This window comes from Vidua chalybeata, chromosome 11 (genome assembly GCF_026979565.1).
Source record: "Vidua chalybeata isolate OUT-0048 chromosome 11, bVidCha1 merged haplotype, whole genome shotgun sequence".
NCBI classification, from domain to species: Eukaryota; Metazoa; Chordata; class Aves; order Passeriformes; family Viduidae; genus Vidua; species Vidua chalybeata.
In genome coordinates, this window is record NC_071540.1 from 7,821,813 (window position 1) to 7,849,142 (window position 27,330).

Here is a 27,330-nt window from a genome sequence, read left to right on the forward strand (position 1 = left end):
TGCACAGCTTGGCAAAACCTGCCAAAGGTAGAAGGCAGCACAATCTTCTAACATATCTCATTTTCCATTTCATTGTGGTATTTTGATTTGTTGTGCAACCAATCAGGCCCCATTACAGGTAGCCACATTATTCCAAACTGCAAACTATCATACCTTAACTTACTTTGACTTAAAACAATCATTATTCTGTCAGTTTTGAAATGGAAAACTGAAAACAGGAGAGGTTCAAGTCTGACAATCCATTTCTAGTAATGCATTGTCTTTAATTCTAGCTCAGTACAAGCAGCTGTGTGCTCAAAGCCAATGTTCTAAGTACCTAAGTGTGAGCAGACATAGCACAGGGGGTAAATGCAGCTACTGTGACACAGCAGCACACTCATCATGGGAGATGCTGCCCCTTTGTTGTTGGGCTGGTGCAGAACAAATGAATCTGATGATAATTAATTAAACAAGGGTGCTGGAACTCCAGCCCAGCAGTCCCTGGGCCACTGCCCTTCCTCCCAAGCTCAGCTGTACCAAACCACTGTCCTGTCATAGCACTGCACACTCCATTTAGCCACACATTCCAAATTTTAACTTGAACATTGGAACAGTTCCACTTCTCTTTGTGAAGATATCCCAGGGTTTATTACAATTCCATTAATTACTATGAATTTCTAAGATTATGATTTATCATTTGGGCTCATTAGCCACCTAACATAGAGATAAAATTATCCTACATTAAGATAGCTCTTCACGTTGCCATTGTTAAAAATTTATAAAAAATTTTCTATTTAGTACCTATTAAGACAAATTATTCAGAACATCAGCTTGGAAAATGATTACAAAAGACCCAGCACACTTATTTTTTTTTTTAACTGCAGAAACAGTATTATTCTATTCTTTCCTTCATATATTACATAGATAAGTATTCAAACTTGAAGATAAATAGTAAAATATTTTATTAAAACTTTGTCAAAGATTTTAGAAAATGGGGTAAACATTACACAGAAGAGCCTGGGGCACGGTTCAGGTTCTGCCTTCTACCTTCTACTTCATTTCCTGTAGATCTGATCTAAGGACCATCACCCATCCAGCAGAGGTGTCTGGCATTCACATGTCAGCCTCAAAACACTTGTAAGTGGCAGCACAGAACAAGTGAGTCACACTCCGAGTCTAAGCAGTTTAAAATTTGTCATTTTCTTTAAAATAAGTTTTTTAAGGAAATGTTGAAACAAGGCTACTGTTTGACAACATTTAAAGACAAGGTCAGTCTCACTGTAACAAGTGTGTTGTAAAAATACAGTAAATGTTTTTTTTTAAGAAGTTATTTACAGTCTATTATGTCAGCAGAGTCAGGCCTGCAACACTTTGCCTCTGGTTGGAAAATTGTTATTTCAGTGCATAGAAAAATAGTATTTTTTGCATTACAAAACCAACATGCCCTATTCTCTGTAACATGACAAAAACATTGATAAGCCACAATTGACTGGAAAGGTACATTCTAATAGAAAAATATAGGCTTTCACTAACCCTTGCAAAAATAGATTTACATATAAATTAAATTTCCCTCCTGTCCAAAAGCCTAGCAGAATTTTCAATTACAACCATTAAGATTTTACCATGTTCCAGCAATTTTTATTCAAGTACTTTTATTTCATTTAGTCTTTATTAGTTTGTACAAGTGAAGAATTTAGAAACATTTAATCAGATAATGTTTTCTGAACAAGATTAGAGAAAATAAAATTAAAATAATGACAAATAAAATAAGTGTCTGATAAGATTAAGTTTAGTGTTGCACCACACCTCAAAGCAACAAAAATTAGATACACGTGAGGCAGAATGTACTGGGATAACCAAAGCTGAATTTGTAAATAATTATTCCCAGACATTTCAAGATTTACAGATAAATATAACACATTAAAGTGAAAAATCAGAGAAACATAAAACCCCATTTGGAACTAAACACCTTTATTTGTTCTCTGGTGTAAAGTAGCTAACCAAAACATGAGAAAGCAACACTCAGGGCAGTGTAAAAGAAGCAAACTCACCAAAATCTGCAAACACAGACTGTCCAACAACTTTGGCACCACTGGGCATTTCCTTACTTTTTCCAACTTTAGAGAAGTTCCCATCCTAGGAAAAAGGACAAGGATGATGGAAAAACTGAATTGCAGAGTAAGTGATAAACTGACTTTTGAACCAAAGAAAATACAGAGCACTAGTGAAGGGCTTTAGCAGATAAGAGAGAGACATCTCAGCTATGGAAAACCTGCACTCTTCAAAAATTGGGACTGAGATTTTGCATTTCTAATCCTTCCTGGATTCTTGTGGAAGTCCATCAATAGTAATATTTCCAGACACAATTTCCATAAATTTTGCTGTGCTATAAGGAAGAGATTGGATTATTGCAGCAACATTATCTAAATGATAATTGATTATGAAGACTACTGCGTATTTTTGCATATTAACATGTGATTTTATACATGTATGTAATATGTAACAACACACCTGCATAAAAATTAAAAATAGGGTCCTGATTTGCCTTCTAATTAGGAAATAAACTCATTTTCTATTAGGTCAGGCTTAGAACTTGTTTTACTTATCCTTTTTTGAAATCTAGGCCTAGAGCAAACAATAGTCCATTACAGCATCAGAAAGATAAGAAGTGCTGGTCGTTGTTTGTCACAGAACGGGATCACAGCCGGCACAAAGCCTTTGTAAGGTGCTGAGTTTTTGCAGCCATGTCAGATGAGCCAAGGCCCCCTTCCCCAGTCACTGCCATCAGCTCAGCACAGGGCTCTGCACACAAGCCCAGTAAGGCACGGAGCCAAAGGCTTGGGAGAGGAGCAGAGCTGTGTATTGTGTTGTCTAACCTCAACATGTGGATATACCCAACATGACTCACGTCATCTTTCGTTTGTAGACTTCAATGCAACTCTGGACACAGTTAGTGCTGTTTGTACTGCATGTCTGACTAGATATCTTTAGCTTGACATATAATTTATAATGATTCTGATGAGAAAAATTAATATTGATGCATTTCCATGCAGTGAAATAGAAGAGGCCCTTAGCTGGCCCCAAAAGCGTATCTTGCAAATATTTAAAAAGCATTTTATAGTGCATCAATGAAGGGAATTACTTTTTTCTACAAAGAGCAGCTTAACAGCTTTAAATGAATCAGTTAAGGGATTTGTAGTTCCATACACATGTCCAAGCATTTTACATGTATGACCTATTTTCCTGGGCTGATTGATTCCAAAGAACATAATTCTTTCTAAAGATAAGCAAATCTATCAATACACAATGTATAATGCAGGATTGTATTTAGAATACAAGTCCAAAATTTTAAAGAAAATTCTAAAAAACCCCACTAACAGGACAAACACCTTGTGTACTTACAAACACTCAACAGCCAATGATTTTTAAAGTCTACCTAAAGCTGTAAATACAGGATTCATGGCTCAGTGTTTCATTACTCTTGCCTGGGAGAAGATGGCCAGGTTGTCTCAGACAAGACTCAGTTCTGCAGTGACTCACTGTGATCTGATGGATTCATTTTCAGGCAAGCCCTCAAAAACTCATCCCTTAACTAATAAGAAACACATTGAGCACTTTCTATCATCATTAAAAAGTGACCTTATAGCTCTAGTCCTTTTGGATAACAAGGTACAAAGGATGCCCCTGGCCAGGTTAGACAACACAAAAGCAGAATCTCAATAAATTATTAAAACCTTGATCTATTACTCCTCAACCTTGAATTTCAGTTATGATATTTAGTTAACACCGGACTTGGGACTTCCTCAAATGTAACTGGCACATGTATTGTAACAGTCAGAAGTGACATTTTGAACCTCTGTCCCAGAAAATCTTACCCAAGACTTGGGTCATGTATCTAACAAAGCTCACTTAAAAAAAAAAAAAAAATCTTGCAGACAGCACGAATAAAACCAAACTGATCAGTCTTCTATGTATAAATCAACATAAAAATCAGAAGATAACTCTTTGGGGTTTATAATTTGTCTGTGTTTCAACAGAATGGTTATTTGTGTTTTCTCGCTTACCTTATTCACCCATGTCTCAAACTGAATAGTTTTGGAATTTGGTGACGTGGTAAGGAACAAATCTGTGAGGAAAATATAAGAGAAATGAGATGTTTAACAGTAGACCACACACACAAATATTTGATCACTTAGTAAATATATATAATTTTAAAAAATATTACCTATATTTTAGCAGTTATAAATACATTATATTCTAGTCATATATTAAGTAAGAAAGACTAAAACCACAGCCCTCAAAACTATTTTCATGTCTTGTACTCTTCTGTATAAATAAATATCAATAAATATCAACTAGCCTTTTATTTGGGATATGTTGAATTGAGCAAAAATACACTGTTGACAGGAGAAGAAAAGTAGATGGAGAAATATTTCTGGCTTCTTATACATTAAAATTCTTTAAAACATCAAAACAGTGCAAAATAGAGCTTCAAAGGATTTATCTGGCAAGGCCTAAAGAGAAGCTTATTTACCACCTTTTAGAAAAGTCCCTAAATTAGGAAAATGAGAAGAAAACGCTTTTATTAAAAAAAAGTGGATGTTGAGGAATAAATAATGTTTTAAAAATTAAGTCCAGTGTTAAAAAATCCAGATTTTAAAAAACTACTCTTTAAGATTTAAACTCCTGTTTTCTTTTTATTTGTCTCCTCCCTCCCTGCAACTTCAACTGCCATTCTTTGAGCTAGAACACAATGGTTACTTTGCAGGAAAATAAAAAAAAAAAAAAAAAGAAAAGAAAAGAAAAGAGAATATTAATGCTTTACCCTGAGGTGTTTTACTGAATAAGCAGGTAGATGGCTGTACAGGGAATTTCAAATGGCACAATAAGGAATATTGTCTTCCAGGGAAAAAACCCCAGCAACAAAAAACAACCACAAAACGAGAAACCTCCCCATACCTAACAAGCAAAACCCAAACAAAAACTCCACATAGACACAAAAAAACCCAAAGATTCTCCTTATAGATTTCTCTCCCCCCACAGCTTAAAAGCTCTACCATTTAATTTGATTCCTCTGAATACCTGAAATGGCCATTTCCTTTACAGCATACATAGAAACAGCATGATAGTGTGTGCTTCATTGGAATGAATTACAGTGATACTTAAGGACTTCCTGAAGCTGAGACAGAAGTAATGAAAATAATCTGAAGACAGTATAAATGTAAGTTAGAAAACTTACATATACTTTCAAATATTAACTTTGCATCTAGAAGGAAGCTTGTGCAAAATTGTTGATTACTATCAATATAAGTCAGAAAAATATTAAAAATCCAATAAGTTCACAGGGGCAGAAAGAGAAACATGAAATAACAAAAGCCTTATCTAATTTTCCTACAGGTCAAAATGCCACTGTATCTGAGAAAATACGTTTTTGAGGTTTAAATAATCATTTCAAGTAGGGTCCTTGCTGTACTTTGTACTGAAATTTACACTGAGCTCTGGGCTCTGCTGCTCCCAGGTTATGCTACAACAGGCTCTGAAGTGTTCTACTGAAATACCCAACCAAGGATGAGCATTTGCTCCCCAGCTGGGGCAGGCTGGGTGAACCTCACAGCCATTCTGCTGTACTGGAACCTCTCCCCAGCACCTCTCTGACTCCAGCTCTCACTGCAGAGCTGACCTCCCACCTCCCTGCTGAGTCAATCCTCCCTCTGCTCACTCAGTCTTTGGTGCGAGGGGAGATCCTGGCCAGCAGTAACTCAGCACTCCCTCTGCTAATGCTGGGACTCTGTCCCAGACTAAGACAAAGTGGCACAGCTGCCAACACCAGACAGAATTCGCCCAATGCCACCATGCCAGAACTTGCCCCAGCTCCCTCAGCCTTTCCTCACCAGAGATGTTCCAGTCCCTTCACCATCTGTGTCACCCCCGGCTGGCCCCGCTCCAGGAGCTCCACGTCTCTCTGGTACTGAGGAGCCCAGAGCTGGGCTCAGCACTCCAGGTGATCCTCACCAGGGCTGAGTAGGGGGGCAGGGTCCCCTCCCTGACCTGCTCCAGTGCTCTTCTTAAAGCCTGCCAGGATCCCATGGGCCTCATGGTCACAAGGACATGGTGCTGGCTCCTGCTGTCCACCAGGACCCCCAGGCCCCTCTCAGAGCTGCTCAAGGTCACCCCCAGCCTGTACTGGTGCTGGGGTTGTTCCTGCCCAGGTGCAGGGCCCTTTCTCTCCAGCAGCTTAAAGACAATTCCATTCAGCAACATTCCTGTTTTGCACTGAATTCCCTCCCCCAAACAGTCTTCTCTTTAAAGTCAGTAAATCACTTTTGCTCTCTGTTCCTCTCTGTGTACTCCTGCATCTCCTTTTTCCTAACTCCAGGAACATAACACTGTACAGAATGAATGGAACCAACACAGCAGAGCAGTTCCAAGGCTGCTGTAATGTCACGCTGCACTGGCAAAATGCAAAGGCAGGCTAAGAGAGCAGATAATCTACTAAAAATAGTGTAGAGGAGCTGGTGCCACACTGCTCCTGCATTAAAGGAACAAGCTGTGATTTCCCACAGGACAACTTAATACAGGTACAACAACAACACCTCTAGTTCTAGAGCCCTCTGAACCAGTTCCACTGGTACCTTACAGCCAATTGTCCTCTTTCTTATCCTTAAGCCTTCTTAGAAGCTACAAGTTTGAAATGCTCATGCATGACTCTGGGATTAAACTCTCGTGCACTGAAACCAAATCAAATTATTAATATTTACAAGTAATTATCCATTTTGATCAAGAATGTCAGAGATTTCAAACCAAGCAAAACAAAAGCATTTCTTTGCAACAGCAGTATAAAAAGGTGATGCAATTTAGACACTAGAAATAACTATTCACAAATTTGTATAGTTCAGAATTACATGTGTTTTCTCCCAAGTTTGTGAAAGAAAACACAAGTCCTGTCTGGAACAGTGTTCTAGACCAGTTAATTCCCAAATGTTACTTTTAACCTACCTTACTTTATGATTCTTTGTGGTTTGATTATCTAAGTTTTTGACTCCAAGAGCATCTCAGAGAGGCAACAAGTAAGAATCTGTGCACTTCATAAATACCTAACAACCATAGCAAAGAATCCTTGCAAGTGTTTCCTTTCCAAAGGAATGATGTCCACAACATATCTCCCACCTCACTGTTACTGCTTTCCATGTCTATTATTACTAAATTCTTAAATATGTAAGAGCTGCAGGAGAACAGATGGAGCCAACAAATGCATTAATATGTGTATGATCAGTACTGAGGTTACACAACAATGAAGACATATACAGTTCTTTTCTACACTTTTTGTATTACAATGCACTAATCACGTTGAAAACTGCAACATTTCTGTTCTGCTTCTGGCTGTATCAAGAAAACTCAGCCCCTTGTTCCTACAAGGAATGCCTATCATATTAAATATGGTCAGAAAAAAGTCACTTGTCTGTAGATATGCTGCACACTGCCTTTGGAAGGCAGTTCAGGTTGCAATTTCAGCTGTAAGAAACAGAATCTATTCCATAAAGATCTCTAAGTTTAAAAAGCACAGAAAACTACCGATGGCTGCTCAAATTCTTATGACCCTAACGGTAGCATAGTGAGAGATATTTCCAACCTGAGGTTATTAAACCAACTCATCTGGAGCTCAACAAGCAATTATTTACAGAATACAAAGGTGATGGTTTTACCAGACAACAGGTACATGAAGGGATGCTAAAAACAACAGGCAAGGGGGTACCTTTAACAGCCCTAGGGAAGTTGTAGGTTCTGTACATATACAAATGGAAATATGAAACAGGAAGAGGAAAAAAATCCATTTTTCTGCTGCTGCTGCCAAGGAACGAATATTGAGCTAGCTGTATGGACCACTAGACTAAGTCTGCAGGGCATTTCTGGCATCCCTAATTTGTGACATGATGCAGTAAAGATAAGGAAAATACTCAATAGTTGGAACAGGGGAAGATCTTGTCAGATTCAGGCAGATTTCCTGAGATGTAGCACCTATGTGAGTGGAGTGGATAGAAGTGAATGGATAGAATTTAAAAAAACCCAATACTGCCTGAGAGAAAACCTTTCTCTTAAACAAATGCAAAGTAAAACCTGTTCACTTTTAAATACACTTTCCTATTTTGGATTTAACAGCCAGTGATTAACATAAGTACAACATAAGTAATTGGAATATTCATCAACAAAATTCAACAGCCTGAGTATACAATAAGGAAGCACAGTGGTTACCCAGCATTTTACATCTACAATACTGAAAATCAACTAAAATATATACCAGACACTTAATGCAGAAGGTATCTGATAATGCTGCAACACAAAACCACCGTGTATTAGCATTGTACTCACAACCTGCCCTAAAAAATGAGTTGGTGAGCAAATTTGGCTGTAATTTAATTTAACTGGCTTAGTAATAAGATGCTGGTATCCCAGCTCTGCTACATCTGATCACCAGTTAATATATATACAGAAGAATACTGAATTCAGCATTCATTCTTACAAAAAAAGAAAGAGATTATTAGAATGTATGTTTCTGCCTGTAAAAGGAAGCTATTCAAGTACAGTGCTCCTAGCTCCAATAACCTAAAGCTTGTTATAGAGGAAGCACAGCACTTCCATCTATCTTTATTTGATAGGATCAGGGAATTTTGACACTGTATCAACACATGGCCCACTGAAGACTGAAAAATCTCCCCCGAAAGCAACATAAAACTTGACTGGCTAGACTGCACTGAGTTTATTTAGTGCACTTAGAACTACCCTGTATCAATGTCCAAGTCACCCCAGACACAGCCACAAACACTAAAATTTTAATGTGAACACAGCATATCCCATCTTGAGCTAGCTACATTTCTGGCAATGTCTGTGCAGTGTACCTAAGGGAACTTTACCTAACTACTGCTGTCTGTGGTGGCCCATCTTGGGCAGCAAGAGCACAGCATTTGCGCCACAGGGCTTGGGAACCAGAGACCTGCACTGAAGAGAAGCAGCTGCTGAGAAGCCAGTGCTGGACCAAACTGATCCAAGGGCAGCAGCAGGTGCTGTTCAGTCTGGAGCTCAGGTGCTAAACAGCTGGTGCTGTTCAGTCTGGAGGAGAAACCCTAGAGCCCCTTCCAGAAGATAAAGAGAGTTGGGGAGGGGCTTTGGACAAGGACATGCACAGATAGAGCAAGGGGGAATGGTCTTAGGCTGAAAGAGAGCAGGTTTAGGTTAGAAGTAAGGAAGAAATTCTTCCCTGTCAGGGTGGTGAGGCCCTGCACAGGCTGCCCAGAGAAGCTGTGCCTGCCCCAGCCCTGGCAGTGTCCAAGGCCAGGTTGAATGAGGCTTGGAGCAAACCTGGGATAGTGGAAGGTGTCCCCGCCCATGGCAGGGGGATGTAACTGGATGAGATTTAAGGTACCTTCTAACCCAAACCATTCTGTGATAATAGCAGCAGCTCATCGATCATGACAAAGGAAATCCATTAAAAAGACATTAAAATGCAGGACAGCATTCAAACACCTTAAACATTAAAGCATTTCAACTTTTCCTGCTAATCTTTTTGCTGCTGAAATAAACATACAGGCAGTTTCCAACCACCCACCTCTACAGCCAACAGCAGGTCCAGCTCTGATTCACATCCCATGTTTTTTCTCACATAGCCACTCCTAGACTCCTCTCAACCCAGTCTTATGCAGCTATGCTTCCCTCATTCCACACACCATTAGGTCAGTCCTCCTCTAAGAACTTCAAGTCCATCTGAAATGAACATCCTCTTTTTGTAGAAATTCATCCAGGGTTTGCTCCTCACCATCTCCAAATAAATTCCCTGCCTTCAGCCTGGATTTCTTTTCCACCTCCCTTCCCCTCTCGCCTCCTGTGCACGCATTTCTGCCTTTGGCCCCCTGCTCTCAGCTGAGCACCCAAACACTGGCCATAGTCCAGAGGAACAATGGAAGGGAAGGAGTCCATAATCCCTGGCAGAGAAAGGCAGCAAGAGCTAGCAAGGAAAACAGCAACAACAGCACCCCAGCTGATAATCCTGAAACCTGTTTCAAACTGGCCAGTTTCAATGAATCTTTTAATCAACAGTAAACAAAACAGGTAGTATTGCAGTCTCACCCTACTTCCCCTGGTTTTACTTACTAGAACTAGAAATTGCAATAAAACCTAACTATACAGAACCTGCTCCAAGTTCACTTCTGATTACCCTTGTTATTTTCTGTCGCTTTTGAGTGTTATAAAAATAGTGCTATTTTTAGATGGAGCATTCATTTCACTAATGACTGTTTTGACCTTTCTGTTTAATGTCAGAGGGCTTTATTTCAGAATAAAACCCCCTAGCATCTGACTGTCTTGAGAAGCTACCAGGGTATGAGCAAAATAAAGTTACTGCTTGATTTCACATTTACTTCAGAAGTTTAAGTTGATAAAGGAGGGGGGGAAGTGCCCTTATTATAAACACTATTGCCATGGACAAGGAAGTATTCAATTAGAACATTTATGTGTACACCCCACACATGCCGAAAATTATTTCATCAATGTGGAAGAACAGGGGTGTCTGTGCATATTCTCTAACCAGGAGTTACTTTTGGAGATGAAAGTGCCTGCTTTAGCTATTGTAAATAATGTGCTGAATTAAAAATCTTTGCTTTGCAGTGTGTTGACAGAATGGCAATGTAATAACACTATTAAAATCATTAAATGCCCTAAAACCCAAGGCAGAATAAAAGATATCTTTCCTATATTTACATTACAGATTGAACACCAGTAGGAAAAAAAGTATTTAAAACCAAACATTATTTACAATTTTAGTTGTAACTACACAATATTAGTTATACAATACTTCTACTATGCACAAATTTTATACAAAAAAAGTATATACAGGTAATTTTTTAAAAAGTATATACAGTTAATTTTATACAAAAAAAGTTAGATACAGTCAGCTTTATTTCTTTACTACATGGAAATAGAAAACAAAATCTTACTAATTTCATGCTTCTGTTCTTAAGTTTTTCATTCGGGTAGAGAAACCCTCTACATGTGGTATTCAGATTTGTCATGGTGGCATTAGTGCTGTCCTAGAGCAAATGGAATACATCTACATGAATTTTTGGTGCTAATTAAATGAAACAGGAACTTCCTACTCTGAAAAACTTCAGCAAAACAAAAGGACTACATATGTTCCAAACAAGCTAATTTGTGTTGGTAAATTTTTAAGAAATGTGCTTATAACAGGAGATTGTGAATCTATTCTGTTGAAATGGCTCTTAAAAATTTATCAAGTATTTACTGTAACTATTTAGTAAACCAGGTGATAAACAGTGCTAAATAACATAACTAAGCACTACAATCCCTTTCATTATTAAAAATTACTATAGAAGGAATTAATATGTATTAATTTAAAAGCTTTGCTTAACTGGAGAACTTTAAATTAGATTTATACTTTAGATTTCTGTTGCTGAACACAGAGAGCAGCTGGGACTATCCTTTTGGTTGTACAGAACTTGTTGTTAAACGTGAGCTTTCAGACAAAGTGCTCTTATTTTCATGATATGGGCAACAACATTGTTTCAAGGAACAGAAAATAATGCCCCTCAAGAGTGCTCTCAGAACCCATTTTCACACTCATGTTTTCTCAACAAAATGCTATTTGGGGCAGAACCAATTTACTTTTCACCTGTATTATGTTATTGATTCCCATAAAAATATAACATAACTCCCCAGTGTATATAACTATATCAGTACATAATTAAAAATTGCAAAAGGAATAGCTTTTGAGACACTTCATAATGGCAATTTTAAAATTAAGACTGCTAAGCAGACAGCAGAGATTAGGGGCTCTTTAGAAAGATTAGGAAAAAAGAAGTTAAACATAAAGCTCTTTCTTTTTTTGGATGATCTCTACCCATCCATTGGTTCTCTCTGTAAGGAATGCTGTGAGTAAGAGAAGCCATCAGCAAAAGCAGCCCAGTCCCAGCAGCAGGAGGAGATGCAGCTAATTCCAGCTCTGGTTTGATTTTATGAGCTGGAACTTCCTGTGGTATTGAACACTGTGAAGGAGCAAGTGGAGGAATGGGGGTGACAGGGGTCATATCACCCAAAGCATTTTTAACTAGACATATCAAACATGTAAGGAGTAGAAGTAATGAAAAACAAACAAAACTTTACAGACTGAAGTCCTCTGAAATATATCCTGTCTACTTTACATGATACATTTTTTGCCTCCATTATTTGCTGCAAACTCAGAGGTAAGCTCTGCTATCAGAGCTAAAACAGTTAAGAAATTTAAAAAATTGTACCTGTTCAACAAATGACACAGTGACATGACTTTACTGAATATTTGCCTGGGGAGAAATGTAAGGGAGGTGGCAGAACCAGAGAGAACAAATTGACTTCAAATATATGCACACACCCCCCCCATGCCCCATCCAAGCTTTAAAATGCCACCAGATACTTTGTTTGCCAGTTATTTGAATAGTGAATAAATGCAGATCTGCTGCAGAAAATCAGCTCTGCTGGTAATATGAGGTGCAGAGAGACCACCAGCTTCCATGAAGAGGAAACTCACTGAAAATATGACCAGAGAATCTGACATTCAGCACTATACTATTTTCAGAATCCAGGTTTAAATGACTACAACAGAAATATCACCCATGATTTGAGTGATTGGTTTGCAATAGGAAAACTATCTACATTTATACTTTTAAACTAAGTGGGAATCAAAAAGAAAACACATTGTGAACGTTCTGGTACATTAGGCTTCTAAATTCCCAAAGCAAAACAACATAAGAAAATTAACCACAGAAATCAGTAAAGAGACTAGCAATTAGCTTGCAGCAAGCTGTTTCTGACTGATGATTTTTCCACTTTAGTTTTCCCAAACCCAAATTTATGATTTTTTCTTCATTTTATATAAACAGCTCCAGAAATATCTCCAACTATACACACCACGTGCTAGTGTTCAACATGAGATCAGTGTAAAACCAGGACTTCCAAACTATGGAATCACATATCCAAGTGACACACAGAGAATTTAATACATCAGCTATTTTTCATAGCATTCAAGGATACATTGATAGATGTACAGTATGAAGTTACAGTGGGATTCACAGTCCTAGCAGTTTGTCTCATGCATTTGAGCACTTTAAAAGTGTTTGTACAGCCTGAGCTTTTGGTAGAAGATTTGTATTTCTGAATGCAAACAAATCTACGGTTTAATAATCCTGGGTTTTTTTCCCCCCAAGTTTAGAAGGACAGCATTAGCCCTAAGTGAATATCTGACATTTCAGGACATTTACAATAAAAGTAATGAAGTTGTCTAATTAAAAAAAAAAAAAATGACACAGCAAAATAATCACTATCGTAAAAATTTCAACTGTGATATTTTTAAGACAGGCCTCTTACTTGAGGATCCTTCCTTGGAAATGCTCACCTGGACTGTTTGCTTTGTAATGTTCATGTGTTCAGACAAGCCTATTATTATTACCTGCAAGATTATTTTCCTAAGCCAGCTGTGAAAAAGAACTAATGACAAGTGTGAGTATGAATTACTAGGCACCCAGCAGCCCTGTCCTAACAAGGACCACGTTTGCTCCTCACCTTGCAGCCTCAGTGCCATGTCCCAGCAGTGACAGTGATGGGAGGCTGCCTGACCAGCCCATTTCCAGTGCTCAGCCACTCTGTGAAGCAAATACTCCTCCCTGGAGCAACACGTGCTTAACATGCATGCAAAAGACACTCGAAAGCTGGTATTTAGTTTAGCCATTAAGCACATACCAACTCTTTGGTAAAGGTTTTAAATTGCAAATTTTTGCACGGTTTTCACGAAATTCCCGGTCTAACTCAGAATTCCTTACTGAATTAATAATTATAGGGAGCTGAGACTTCTGCATGAGGATGCTTTCTTTAAAAACAGCAGCAGCACTACTCTCTGAAACAGCCCAGTTTATCTCCCACCAAGAAAGATTAGTATTATCTTTGTTGTGGTTAGAGGATTTTTGGATTATAAAATCCTTACACTGTTAGCCTTTCATGAAGCATTGTTAGGGATTAAACACATCTTTATGAGCAAGTTCTCATATAATGAAATCATAACAATTCAACTTCATTTCACCCAGAGCATGAGAAGTGTGGCAATTAAAAGCTCTGTTCTGAGTGTTTAATATCAGCAGGTTGAAAACGGGTTAGGCAATAAACTAGCAAAAAGCTTCTCAGCCCAGAGAGGATTTTTTTTTATGTCAAGCACACTTTAAATCTCCTAAGCTGTTTATAATGATAGAGTTGCCAAAAATAGCCCAGCTAAAAGTCATCAAATTGGCTGCATCTGTTGCAAAATACAAAGAGCGCCAAAATATTGCAGGATATTAGAAAAACCTTTAAAAATACCTGCAAAACCCCCCAAAAAGAACAAGTGAAATGGCATGTCCTGGTAATCTATTTGTAAACAAAAATCACTCCATCCATTTTAGGTGCAATTATATCCTTATAATCATGAACAGTAGCATTGCCTGTGAGTAAACAGCCTGAATATTTCAGTCCAAAAGTCCCACAGCAACCTCAAATCCCATGATTATTAAGTGTTTTGGGCCACATGATTTCAAGCAGGCAGATTATTCCCCTGCATCTTGTCAATGCCTCCTTTTTAATTAATATGATTCTAATGTTCACCAGGCCCTGCTCTTAATGAGGCTTTGTTCCCACTGAAGAACAGCTGTGTGGGTGAGCACTGAGTCACAGGAATGCTCTCCTCCTCAGCAGCTCCTGTGAGCCAAGCAGTGCCAGGCCCCATGGAGAAGCACTGCTAACCCAGCACTGCCGTGCCCTGCCTGCCTGAGTGCATTTCCCACCAGTGCCACCAGTCCTGCACACACTTCCTGCTTTTGTTTTTTTGCCCTTTTTTCCCCCCTAATTTCTATCACCTGACTACTCTGATGACTACCTATGAGTCACTTGCCCAGCTCTGTACAGACACACAAATTAGAGCAGACGTGGTGAGAACACTGCACAGGTATTTTTTGGAAGAGGCACGGTGAGACTTAAGGTACAATTTCATGCTTGGTTAAAGGCAGCCTACAACTGCTGCTACTAAAAGAGGAGTCAACCTTTCCCCTGTGCTTACAGCAACTCTGACAATCCTGCATGGTGAGTTAGATCAACTTAATAACTGCAGTGACAATGAACTACGCTCCTCAGCAGCCCCAGCTCCAAGCAGTTACTAGAGCTGATGTCAGGGAACTGCCATAAATGTTCAGGCAGGACTAGACAACTGGCAACTTTTCATTTTGGCAGGAAGCACTCTTGGAAAAACACATCAGTCATGAAATATCAGATATACTGATACTATTTTTCAGCAACATATGTCTTATTCTAGGTTAGTCCCATCTTCATAGGGACAGTAAAAAAAAATTATTACTCCCATCTTAGAAGTAAAACATTACTTTAAAAAATAATAATACTGTAATGCTTTCTCCAGTTTTCTTGTCAGTATGAATTATTTTCCTTACAATTTTCCCCAGGTTCCTGTAACATAACACTTCCCACAGCACTAAACATAACACCCTAACGTAGTACCTCAGCCCAAGGTGTCACAGCCCTGCTGCTACAAGCAAGTAAAAGTCAGGATCTTTATAGGAAGAGCTTCACAGGAGCTTCTATTCACATCTTGAGATATAAAAATAGATGCGACTCTATAAAAGCTCCCAGCACTACCCACACAAAGATCCTGACTCTCATTTCTATTTAATAGAGGAGCTTCCACACGCAGCAGCACTAACTAGAACTCTTGGAACATTCTTTAGTCTGGCAGCTGTCAAAAACCTCGAAAAATTGATCAGTCTGTGACCAATCAATGTAAGAATCTTAGACTTCTTACCTTTACTCACCCCTGAGTTTAGATTTCAATGTACTCAACTTAAAATGCTACCTGGAATGCTCATGTATGCTACTTATGCCACTAAAAAAAAAAAAAAATCCAGAAGTCTTCTAGAGCTAAGTGTGTTAGAACTGGTTATTACATGACACTGATTATGGTAAGCAACCATATATTTAATTTTCCAGTTGGAATTTCCACTTGACAGCTCCACATAGCAATGTGCCAGAACTGGATATTAAGGTTTGACGGCATGCTAAAGCAATTAACTTAATCCCCAACATTTATAAGCATCTTAATTAAATTTATGGACCCATTCCTCTCTCATTCCCATGCAACTAAACAGGAAAAAGAGAAGCTCTCTTTCCAAAATTACCACACATGAATTGATGTACATTGCACATCTAGCAAAAAAAAGCACTTCAGAATTAATTTAGTGTGGGAAGAAATTAAGTTTATCACAATATTTAAGTGTGCTTGGAAATATGAGCCAGGTATGTAAGTGATAAACAGATTCACCACGGTAACTGAATCACATGGACAAAATACCCCAACAAAATAAAGGAAGAACAGTTCTATCAGTGATAGAACTAACTACAACATAGTAGAATGAAGTCATAATGAAATCCTGAAAACACATTTAAATCCAGTCTTAAAAACATTTTGCTGAATCAAGCTACCTAACTAATTCCATACTCAGGATGAAAAACTGCAGCCCTGATGCAGCTGCCATGAATGCTAGAGTACAGCATTGTGAAAAGCAGGAAACAACACTTTAAGGGTGAACACAATATCATTCAGAACAAGCAGTGGTTATGATTATCATCAAGAAGTAGCAAATGCTGTTAGGGTATTTATTTTAAAAGTTGTTTTTTAAAACCCAGAATTTTCAAATCATAGATATTAAAATTAAGTAACTGAAAAACCCAAATCAGAAGTAGCAAAATCATATAATTACTAAAGGAAGTTGCAACACATGACATTGACACTTAGTGATAATTATTTTTAGGATGGTATCTAACACTTCTATGACTTACCAGCAGTGAAGTCATTATTTAAATCTATAAAGGCATGAGAGTGTGGTATATGCATTTTACTTTGAGTTTCCAGTGCAGGATGCCATGACAAATTCCTACAGACAGGAATAAAAATACATTTCATCAATGTGTAGGGACTGTTAATCATGGTAATATTGCTTAAAAAAAAGTGAAACTTTAAATAAAATGGGACAGAAAGCATGTTCTCCCAATGCTAAGACAAAATTCCTACTTAGCTTACAATATACTAAGTAATTCCAGTAATTGCTTGAAAGGTACTGTGAAGGATGATTCATAGCACAGGGGCTTCAGTTCTATTTTATTAATTTTCTAAAGAAACTTTTTTTATTTTGAACAGAACAGTGTCAGTACCCACAAAGTCATAGTTAGTGCCAAGGCTCCAACTGTACCGCAAATCCTGAGACACTGATCCCTGTCCTTCTCAGTTTCCTCAAGCAGCTTTACTTCTGCAAGTACTTCTGGAATTTACTTTCTGATTAATAAACATGAGCAGAAGTAAGCACATGCTGTTAGAGCAGCTCATGCCTGCTGCATGGAAATACACTTTATTTCAGCTCACCTAAAAATCAACACATGAATTAAACTTTCACATTTTGATGGACTACTAGCTAATTACGTAATTTACCAAGCAGGTGATACTTTTATTTATAAATACACATGCCCTGCCTGTTTCTGTTCTAAAAATGGCTGAACTTCCTTCCAGCACACCTCCCTGTTAGCAGTGATTTGCAAATCCTTCAAAAGTCACAGTGGCTGAATCATCAGATATATGACTTTAAGAACCCTTAGCTAAAACACTCAGGAAAATCTCAGTGTGCACTACACAACAGCAGGAAGAAATATTACTACTTCTAGTTGGGAACTTCTTTATTTATTCCAGTGACATTACATACATATTACTGAAGTCCTTATCTTCCTTGGCTAATTTATGGTAACAAAATAAATAATATTCTGATTACTTCCTAAAGATCATAACTAAGTCTTAGAAATGTTAAAATGCATCACTTAATCTTAAAGAAATAATTAAGTATTTTCTCTAGGTTTTTCTATGTATTCAGTCTTGAAGACTGCCAATGAAGTTAGTCATGCAGTTCTAGAATAAATCTTAAAACATTTTGGATTAAAATATAAATGTGCTTTTCTAAGCAGATGACAAGGCTGAAGGCTGTTTTCCATGAACAAAACATGGCTTATGCTATTACCTATAGCACTCAGTCTTATTTTGAGCTATGATGAGTAAGTTTATTTGTATCTTAAAGCTCTTTCTTCAACAAAATGAAACAAGTCTTTCCCACTTTTCCATTTCTTCAAAAGCTCACACAATTTATTTTATATATAATCATTGCAAAATGTTCAGAAACATCCTTGTGAATCTGAAATCTGTTTCATAAGCCAGCAGTACAAGTATGGTGATACAATTCAAGTTGGGATTAATGAACAAAAGCACACTGCCAAGAAGGGGATAGCTTCCACTGACACATTCAAATGTTATTTATCCTAGGAAAGGAAAAGAGACAGGAACTACAGGCATAGTTTTTTTTTTTATTTTCAAATGATAGACTTTAAGTTCTTGGTTTAAGTAGAGACATTGCTACTCTATATTATTTGGTTACAGACTGGTTCTGTTGAGCCAGTAGAGACACAATCTTTTGTTATGCTTTGATTTCAGCATTCATATCCAAAACAGTTAAAAGTAATCCTTTGCACAGGCCTTGTCAAGCATTTAAGAATGCCATTATTTTTACTCCAGTATTTGATAACTGGTCCCATTCTAGAAATTTCAGGGCTAGCAGAAATTTTAATAATGCAACTTAGTCCCCTTTGCTGCAATTTCATCTCATAAGGCTTCGGTCAACTTCTACCTGCCCATGAGTGGCCTGAGGCACTCCTTAACACAAGGGATGTGACACAGACATCACTTACATGCACACTTGTGTTGCTACTTAGTCACCTCTGATTTGTGTCACTTCATAAATCTCTTCCCCTATATTTTCCTTAATATATACAGTTCAATACTCTTACATCCTGCACTTCCTGTGCTTTTGATTTCCTATGGTGTCCAATCTTCCCATTACAAATCATTTCCCAGACAGATGAAAATTTTTTCTTACGTTTACCCCAAATACTTGCAGATTTTTCTTTTGCCATTCTTTAATTATAAGATCTGTTCCAGTAGTTCTTACATCATCAACCTGAAAGCATTTTTTTTACAGCACAAGTTCCATAACACAGATTATAATACTAAATACCAAAAGTGCACTAAACAAATGAGACTATAACTTCTTGGAACTAATTGTTCCTATTTCTGATGTCTATTATCAGTGGTTCTGTTTTCTCAGATCTCATGGAATTTCTACTTGCCCTATAAAATAACACTTCAAAGAGCAGATGAAGAGTGTCACTGGATGTTTGCCACGGACAGGAAGAAGATTCACACACAAATCCTGCACTTTAATGGGAAGTGGATAGACAATGCCCAAGTTGCAAAGCCATGCTGAGCCCCGAGCCCTCGGCTTACCCGCCTAGCAGGATCTGCGGCTTACTCGAGTCGCTCGTGACACCAAACACATCAGGAATCAAGTCTCCATTAAAGCTGAAAGTGGAACACAATGTCAGTACCACGTCAGCCAGCTCAGTTCAAACCACCTGCTCTTAAACTGATCTGTACTCGGACATCTTCCCCACCAGGCCATGAAGAACTCTCAGCTGTGAGCCGGCTGTGAATTTTGGCTCTTGTCCGAGTTGCTGGTACCAGTAAAGGTCTGTCTGTGCTTCACACTCTGCCTGTGCTTTGCCTTACAGATTTACTTCCCTCCACTTTTGTTCAGCATTTCACACACAGGCAAGCACATTGTCAAAGGCATATTTGCTCATTTTGGTAAGCCACCAAGGTTTTTTCTTTACAAAATTCACTGGAAAATGAATGGCTTTCTTTCTGAATACTCACAGTACTGAAATGAAAGAAATTAAAAGATCATGTAGCTACTATTGCCAGGGTAATATAATATACAAAAATTGTAAAGATAAATATTTTTGTTCATCTTTTGTTGGATCAGTTGACATTACACAAACCACCCTGTTCTTAAAAGATAAAGAGCATGTGTTTCAAATTTTAGCATTAAAATATATTTAAGTTGCTCTTAGCCACCACTATAAATGTGGTTTTCTAAACAAGTAGGTCATACTTACTCCATTACTAGAGGCTCATCATGAAAAGTCTTATTTAACATAGTTTTATGGTTAAGATCTGAAAACAGAAAATATTAACTTGATTCAGTTACCAATATATTCTGACATTTGCATTTTCAATTAAGACATAATTCTTCTATTTATTTAAAACCATCAGTTTTATGATTAAAAAAAGGCAACACTTAATATAAAGAACTAAATGGCTACGTGAAATTTTGCAGGAAAGGTGAGTTACAGTTACTGAAGGCTTTTTACCTCTCCACTAAACTCCTCAACAAATTATTCCAAGTAGATCTTAGTGAAACCTATTTCTGTGTATGACTGCAATCACACAGATCCAGGAAAACTGAAACAGCTGGGATGAGGACAGGCTAAAAGTTTAACTTTCATTGTATGTTAGACTTCTGTTTATTGTTTTGTCACTGTAAATAACATTCTTAATTATACTCACTGAGTATTTGAAATAAGCGATAAAAGTAGACTTTCTGAATGGGAAGTGAGGACTAAGCTCCAATCAGGTTTTCACCTTAGACTTCACTTTTACTTGTAATCCAAACTCCTTGCCAGATTATTCCCATTTCCCTCCTCTCCCCACAATGTTTGTCTTTACAATTTCCACATTTCACACAACAGTCCCCTCCTATTGACTTGTCTGTGACACTTCCATTACCCAAGGAGACACCCCATACCTTGCCAGTGGACTCAGCACATACCAACCACTGCCTGAATTTTTAACCTCTGACTCCTCCTCCAGGCCCCATGTGCTCATTCTCTTTCCCCCAACACTTGGGGTTTTCTTCTGAAACAAAACAGACTAACTTAATCCAAGTCCTGATATTCTTCCCAATACTAGAGAGACCTGCTATTCCCTTTATATTTGACCCACTGCACTTTTCCAGGTTGCTTGTTTCAGCTCTGATTAAAGCCAGAAGCAAAAGCTGATTAAAGTCTGAGGCAAACTTGCCTCACCTGTAACTATGCCATAACACAGTTTACAAGAGTGATTATTCTTCAGTAGTTTTTGTGGATTAAAGAGTATTTTCTTTTGTTTATCTGTCCTTTTCAAACCCTAAATTCTTCCCCAAACCCTTTCCTAACAAAGTTAACAGAAAACAGAGGAGACCTCAAAAGTTTACACAATCCATGACTCTACCCCAAGACAGAATCAGCTATACCTTGAACACTGCTAAGAGACTCCTGAAAACTCAATTCTAAAGGTCTTGAAAACTTTCAGCAATAGAGACTCTAGAAACCTTTCTTCCAATACTCACTTTAGTGTGTCACTGTCTTTAAAGAATTTCATTTAATATAAATGTTATATTTCTGGTGGTAGGTTTAGGTATGTGATTTGGAAAGTTGATGCACTAAAGTTCACAGCAGGTTCCCTGTGCATTTTAAACTGAAGATAAATCTTTAGAGATAGTCTTTGTGAAGCTGACATGCATGATGGGGAAGCCATGAGAAGCAGCTCTTCAGTTAATAGGTACTGCCAAATTAGAATAATGTTTGGTTATATCTGTTGCATAATATACTGCAAGTATTGTTCTCTTTCATTAATTATTGAACACAGCTTAACAGCAGGATAATATATGGGTGTGAAGCTGAATAACTGCTAATCACTATTTTAGTTGTAAAAACAATCATTTCACTGTAAAAATGAGTTGTAACTTCTTGACAATACTTTAATTAAGAAGTCTAACAATCTTACTAAGAACCAGTCTCAGCAACTCACCTAACGTTTGGTTGTGTCCCCAGAAAATAAACACTGAAAGTTCATCTTTGCCATGACTTGGGGCCTGGGTAGTGAGGAGGACATCCATTTGGGAATCTCCATCATAATCTCCAGGAACTACACTGGTTATGGTGAGACCGAGGGATCTGGAATTAAAAACAAAAGCCCTCACATGCAAATAATTGTAAAAATAATGTGGGTATGTAAAAAGCACTTGTGTGGTCAAAGGCTTGCCCAATTATTTTTGGTTCAATACAATCTTACCCTTCAATAACCTGGTCCTTGCCTATTGCAAAGGTATCTCAAAATCAGGCACCTGACAAGCTGTCTTTGTCTAAGGAAAATGACATTTTAACTCTAAACTTCAGCTATCAGACATTCTTTAGCCATATTCTGTTTGTTAATGCTATCTACACTTCATTAAATCCTCACATTTGTTGTAGAACCAGTCAACCAAAATGTGTTTCAGTGAGTAGGATCTTTTGGTTGCATTCCAAGAGCAAGAACATAAGGCAACAGGAACTGTTTAAACAGCAGGAGTCAGGCACAGGTAGATTTTTTTAAAAGACAATGCCATTTCCTCCTATCTTCTGCTAGGCCTTACTACTCCTTCCTCCCTTTGTTTGTTCTATCTTTTTTTATTTGCTTACCTACTCAGACTCTGCTTTACACACACAAACACAGGTCACATTAAGGATTAAAAGCAGATCCTTTCTAATGCATTAAACAAGTTAGTTCCTTCCCAGACAGGAGGGAATAAGGAAAAATAAAAATATATAGAATCCAGAATATGAAGCAGAGCTATAAAAACAATTTAACTTTTAATAAACATAATACTATTGGTAAGCATTATTCATAAGCAATCACCATAATGGTATTACAAGATATTAAAGCTAGACATATATATGCACATATAAACAGACTGGTTTACAGGTATTAAAAACTGATGTTTTTTAAAGGCCACATGTAAACTTGACAAAGGAATATCTTTACATAGAAATACCAGAACACCACCTTTCATATCTCTTCTAAATCAGATGATACTGGCTGGATTCCATTAGTAACTACAGCAAACAGATGGATTTCCCTTGACATGAAAACATGTCTTGGGATTGATACTAAACCCACCCACCACAAAGACCTATGTATGCTATGGAATGACAGTTTGCTTCACTAGGAAATACAGTCCTGAAGATCCAAATCAAGTGCAAAAGTATTTCAACATATGGGTATTCTAAATACTGATTGGAGGACAAAACCTAAAGCATAAGTATTCCATAAGGGGTGTGAAGTAACACTTACTAGTGAACAACATGAATGACACAACTCATGTCCATAGATTATGTCATCTGACCAACAAAACAAAAATGTATCAGGACATGGATCAGGAAGTTGGTCAAAGAACTGTAAGGGCAAGCTGAACAACAAGTCAAATAACAAGAGCACAGACAATTGCAGGCAGCTCCCACTGAGTGCAGAGAGGCCCTTCCAAGGCAAACAGGCTGTGGCAGCATTGAACAGCCATACTTACTTCATTGGTAGCTTAACACGGGGCTTAAAGTAGGGCTCCTTCTGGTCAGCCAAAAAAATCACCAACTCATTTCCTGCCAAGGCAAGCAAGACCATGAGCAACAGAGGAAGATTGGAAATGGCTTATATACAAACCCAACATTTAAACAACTACCACAAATGACCATTCCCCATAGCAGCAAAAACTTTCAAAGACATGTGATACCACTACTTCCTCCTCATTCAAAAGGAGGCAATAGGAGCACTTCTTCAACACAAAGTCAGTTGCATCTCAAAGGAATGCTAATATCACAAAACTTCTTTGGGGGTTTAGTGTTAGAACTTTCTCTCTGTTATTTTTATTTATTACTTAAAATAAAACTTTTTGTAATGAATTAAGAATTATTGCACATGGAGAAGTAATAGGCAGCAGTTCCACAAAACTAATTAAAGCTTAAAAGCTGACTCAAATTAATTATTTTAATACTCTGTCTCACATAGAAGGATCTGATACTGCTTTCTCATGTCAGCTGCCCAAAGCACTTTAAAGGAAAATCAGAATTTACTTGGTTCCCTGCAGGATCTCCTCATTTAGAGGCAATAATACAAGTATCATTTCATTATTTCAGGACAATCTAAATAAAAGCCCATATTTTATGTTGCAGAAATAACTGAAGTTCAGGGAAGAAAAGAAGAATTTTAGCCTCAATATGAAATAAGGAAATAAATTTTATATGAAATAAGATTTTTAGTCAGCAAACCACAATGCACACACACCTCTGTAAGTAAAACATAGCTCACAGTGCAACAACCGTATTTTTTTTCTTTCTTTCATTCTCCAATAAACCCAGCTGCAGCACCACAAAATCATTCTCTATAAAAGAATAATTCTAAGGCTCCAAACTTGAGCTACCACAGTAGTTTTTAAGAGCATTGTTTCGTGGCAGAGTTCACAGCAGTCAAATAGCAGAGAATACAAGGCTCCTCACTATGAAACAAAAGGCACCTGCCACAAACATCTTGAGGAGGAGAATCCACCACCAAATGCGTAAATGACCAGGAGCCCTTTCAGAGGCCAGGGAGGCCAGCACAGGCCCAGGGTAACACTGCCTGAGCTGCAGCACACGTTCTGGATGGGGGAAAGGTCTGGCACAGGAGCCTGGGGCTGCCTCAGCTTGGAATAGCACACCTCGGGGCTGCCTGCTGAACCCAAATTCCCATCTCACACCTCACACTCTCACCTGCAAAGCTTTTTATTGGCTATTTGGTAAACTCATGACCAGGATGAAGAAGCAAATGTGTTTTTACACATACCAGGTTCCAAGTTAGTAGCAACACTGTGAAATTAGATCTTTTGGTCATCAGAGATATAAAAATTTCAGCTCAGTGCTCATCAATAGTCAAAACAAATTAACTATTAAAAAGTATTACATGAACAGAAAACAGAATTACTATGCCACTACAATCAATCCTAAATGTTGTTTGAATTTCTGCATTCTTTCTGAGATAAGAGAACAGTAAGAAAAAAACAGTGTATTGGAAGGTGTGAAAAAACAGGAAAGTTTCCATACAAACAACAATTATGTAGATTAGAGGTCTTCAGGCTGAGTATCTGTGTGACATATACCACACACACACACACACACATATAGGTACGTATGAAATAAACAAGAAGTTTCCCAAATTCCCCAATGAAATGCAGCAGGTGAACAGCGGAATGTTCACTCACTGCCCTGTACTTCCAGCAGAGGCATCAAGCAGAACCAGAAGCTGGTACATGAAACAAGCAACCAGCATGAGCTTCCCCACTGACCTGGTCCGTGCACAGACTCACAAAACAGCTAACTGTATGCACAATTCCATTTATTTGTAGATTCTGAGTTTCAAAAAGTGACTAAACCCAGAGTCCACTGGTACTTTGGAATTGGTCTTGCAACAGGATACTTCTGGATCTGGATTATCCCTTACATTCAGCAAGTTTACTATTTCTTACTCATGAGCACAATCTGATTTTCTTCTATGCATCTGAGTATATGGAACATTACTCTCACTCAACTGAAGTAATGCAAGATCAGAAAAATATATATCCAGACAAAGGCCCAAAACATCATTCCCATTTCTTTATTAAGGGTCAGGATTATTAGGACTGGGCTGCTTTACAGACTCCTGTTCCTCAAAGTCTTGTGTCACCTCCAGTGCTCATTTCCTCACGCTGTTTACAACTGATTGCCATTAACCCCATCATTTAGAACTACTGCCTTTTGTTTTGAGAGTATTCTGTAGTTACTTTTCACCAAGAGTGAAAAGTTATGAAAAATAATGTTTGCAACTATGTTATTTGAAGCTGATTTTTACAGTAGGTATCACGCAGGAAAATGATTTATGTAGTGCTGCTGTAGAGACACAAAGAAATCACAAATCTCATTTCTGAAACTTATAGCTATTCACAGTTTTATATGCATGCATCTGAAATATTAAGAAAGTAAAAATTAAATCCCTTATCATAGACATTCATTTTAAATCTGACCATTTTTTCAGTAGATGAGCCACTGGAGTACTTCCAGGGAGCCATGCATCTCACTAACTCAACTAGATGGGAAAGTCACTCATGCTTTACCAAAGCTACTTAGAAAAACATTTCTGAGATGGAAGGAATAAAAAAAGATAAATCTAAGAATAAATTTACTATCTTAATGTGCTTCAAGAGAGTAAAATATTCGAAGATTAATGTCTGCAAATAACACTGATCACAGAAAATAAGCCCTGATTTGAGGTCTCTCCATATCTGAAGCCTTAAGAGAAACTTGTGGCAGGTGACAGCTGTAACAAATTTCTTTACCCTGACACTTTAACATAATGCTCAATGTAGGATAATGTGCAATTTTTCCTCCACATCTGTGAAATGTTCACCTTTGTCTCCCAGAATACTGTGAAAGTAGGAGCAAAACAATTTGTGACCATTCAAGTTGTAGGATGAAGTCTCTAAATTATTTCACAACCATAAATTCAACTTTAAAGAAAAATGCGCCCGATATGAACCATTCTAGTGCAAACTGAATAGCGTATTCCACACAGGAAATACCTGGGAGCAAAGCAAGTGTCAGTTTCATCCTGCAAACGATGTTGTGCTGGATGCCGGCCCTCGACGACACAGCCGCGGGCACTCAGGCCGCGCTCGGGGGGAGAGCGAGCAGCCGCTACCGCACAGATCGCAGGGACCCAGGGATCAGCGAGCCCAGCCGCTCTCCCGGCCGGGCAGCTCGCCCCGGCAGCGCTGTCCCGCTGTCCCGCAGCCCCAGCCCCGCCGACACCCCGCACGGGGCTGCCGGGCCACGGCGGCGGCGGCACCCGCGGCCGTCCCCGCTTCGCTGCCAGGGGACGAGGAGCGCAGCTCACACCGCCCGTGCCCCCGGAGCCCCCCGGGCCTGCCGCCGGCCCCCGCCGCGCACTCACCGCCGCGCAGCACGAACAGGTCCGTCTGCTTGTCCGAGTTGAAGTCGCCGAAGGCCGCCAGGGTCCCGCGGGCCTCGGGCCCGAAGAGCTGAGCGGTCACATTCTGCAGGGCTCGGACGGGCCCCGCCAGGGCCAGCAGGGCCAGGGCCAGCAGCGGGGCCAGCGGCGGGCGCGGCCCGCGGGCCCCCATCGCGCACGGCCTCGCCCCGCCCGCGCTCTGACGGCAGCGGGGCGGGCCCGGCCCCGCCGGCCGCGGTTTGCGGCAGCGGCGGCGGAGCCTGCGCGAGCGCTTTACGGCGGGAGCCAGGCAGGGCCCGCCCGGCGCCGCGCAGCCCGCGCCGGCGGCTCTCCGCGACCGCTCCGCCATGGCGGCGACTCACATGGCTGACGTGAGCTGGAAGATGCTGGAGCTGCGCGCTCGCTCCAAACGCTCAGGTCTGACCTCTTGGCTTGCCCGGGAGGAGCTCCGGGGATCCCTGTGCCTCCCGCCACTCACCGCCCCGCTCCCGCACTCCCTGCCCCGCTCCCGGCCCGGGGCTGTT

At 39.1% G+C, this 27,330-nt stretch overlaps 2 protein-coding genes across 3 annotated transcripts in view; one reads left to right on the top strand and one right to left on the bottom strand.

Annotated features, from left to right (window-relative positions):
* Positions 1–26,991, bottom strand: part of ITFG1 (integrin alpha FG-GAP repeat containing 1) — a 73,752-nt gene extending 46,761 nt beyond the window's left edge. Inside the window, exons 1-8 of the mRNA XM_053952656.1 lie at positions 26,789–26,991; positions 23,358–23,430; positions 21,827–21,972; positions 20,095–20,152; positions 19,424–19,498; positions 16,885–16,979; positions 4,044–4,105; positions 2,031–2,115 (exon numbers count right to left, since the gene is read on the bottom strand). Coding sequence (XP_053808631.1) covers positions 2,031–2,115; positions 4,044–4,105; positions 16,885–16,979; positions 19,424–19,498; positions 20,095–20,152; positions 21,827–21,972; positions 23,358–23,430; positions 26,789–26,978 — 784 coding nt within the window. The 5' untranslated portion in view covers positions 26,979–26,991. The remainder of the gene's footprint in view (positions 1–2,030; positions 2,116–4,043; positions 4,106–16,884; positions 16,980–19,423; positions 19,499–20,094; positions 20,153–21,826; positions 21,973–23,357; positions 23,431–26,788) is intronic.
* Positions 26,992–27,101: 110 nt separating this feature from the next.
* PHKB (phosphorylase kinase regulatory subunit beta) overlaps positions 27,102–27,330 on the top strand; it is a 70,699-nt gene continuing 70,470 nt past the window's right edge. Inside the window, exon 1 of one of the 2 annotated variants that reach the window (XM_053952660.1) lies at positions 27,102–27,223. In XM_053952660.1, the coding sequence (XP_053808635.1) occupies positions 27,154–27,223 (70 nt within the window). In that variant the 5' untranslated portion in view covers positions 27,102–27,153. The remainder of the gene's footprint in view (positions 27,224–27,330) is intronic. The other variant, XM_053952658.1, reaches the window with a different exon arrangement.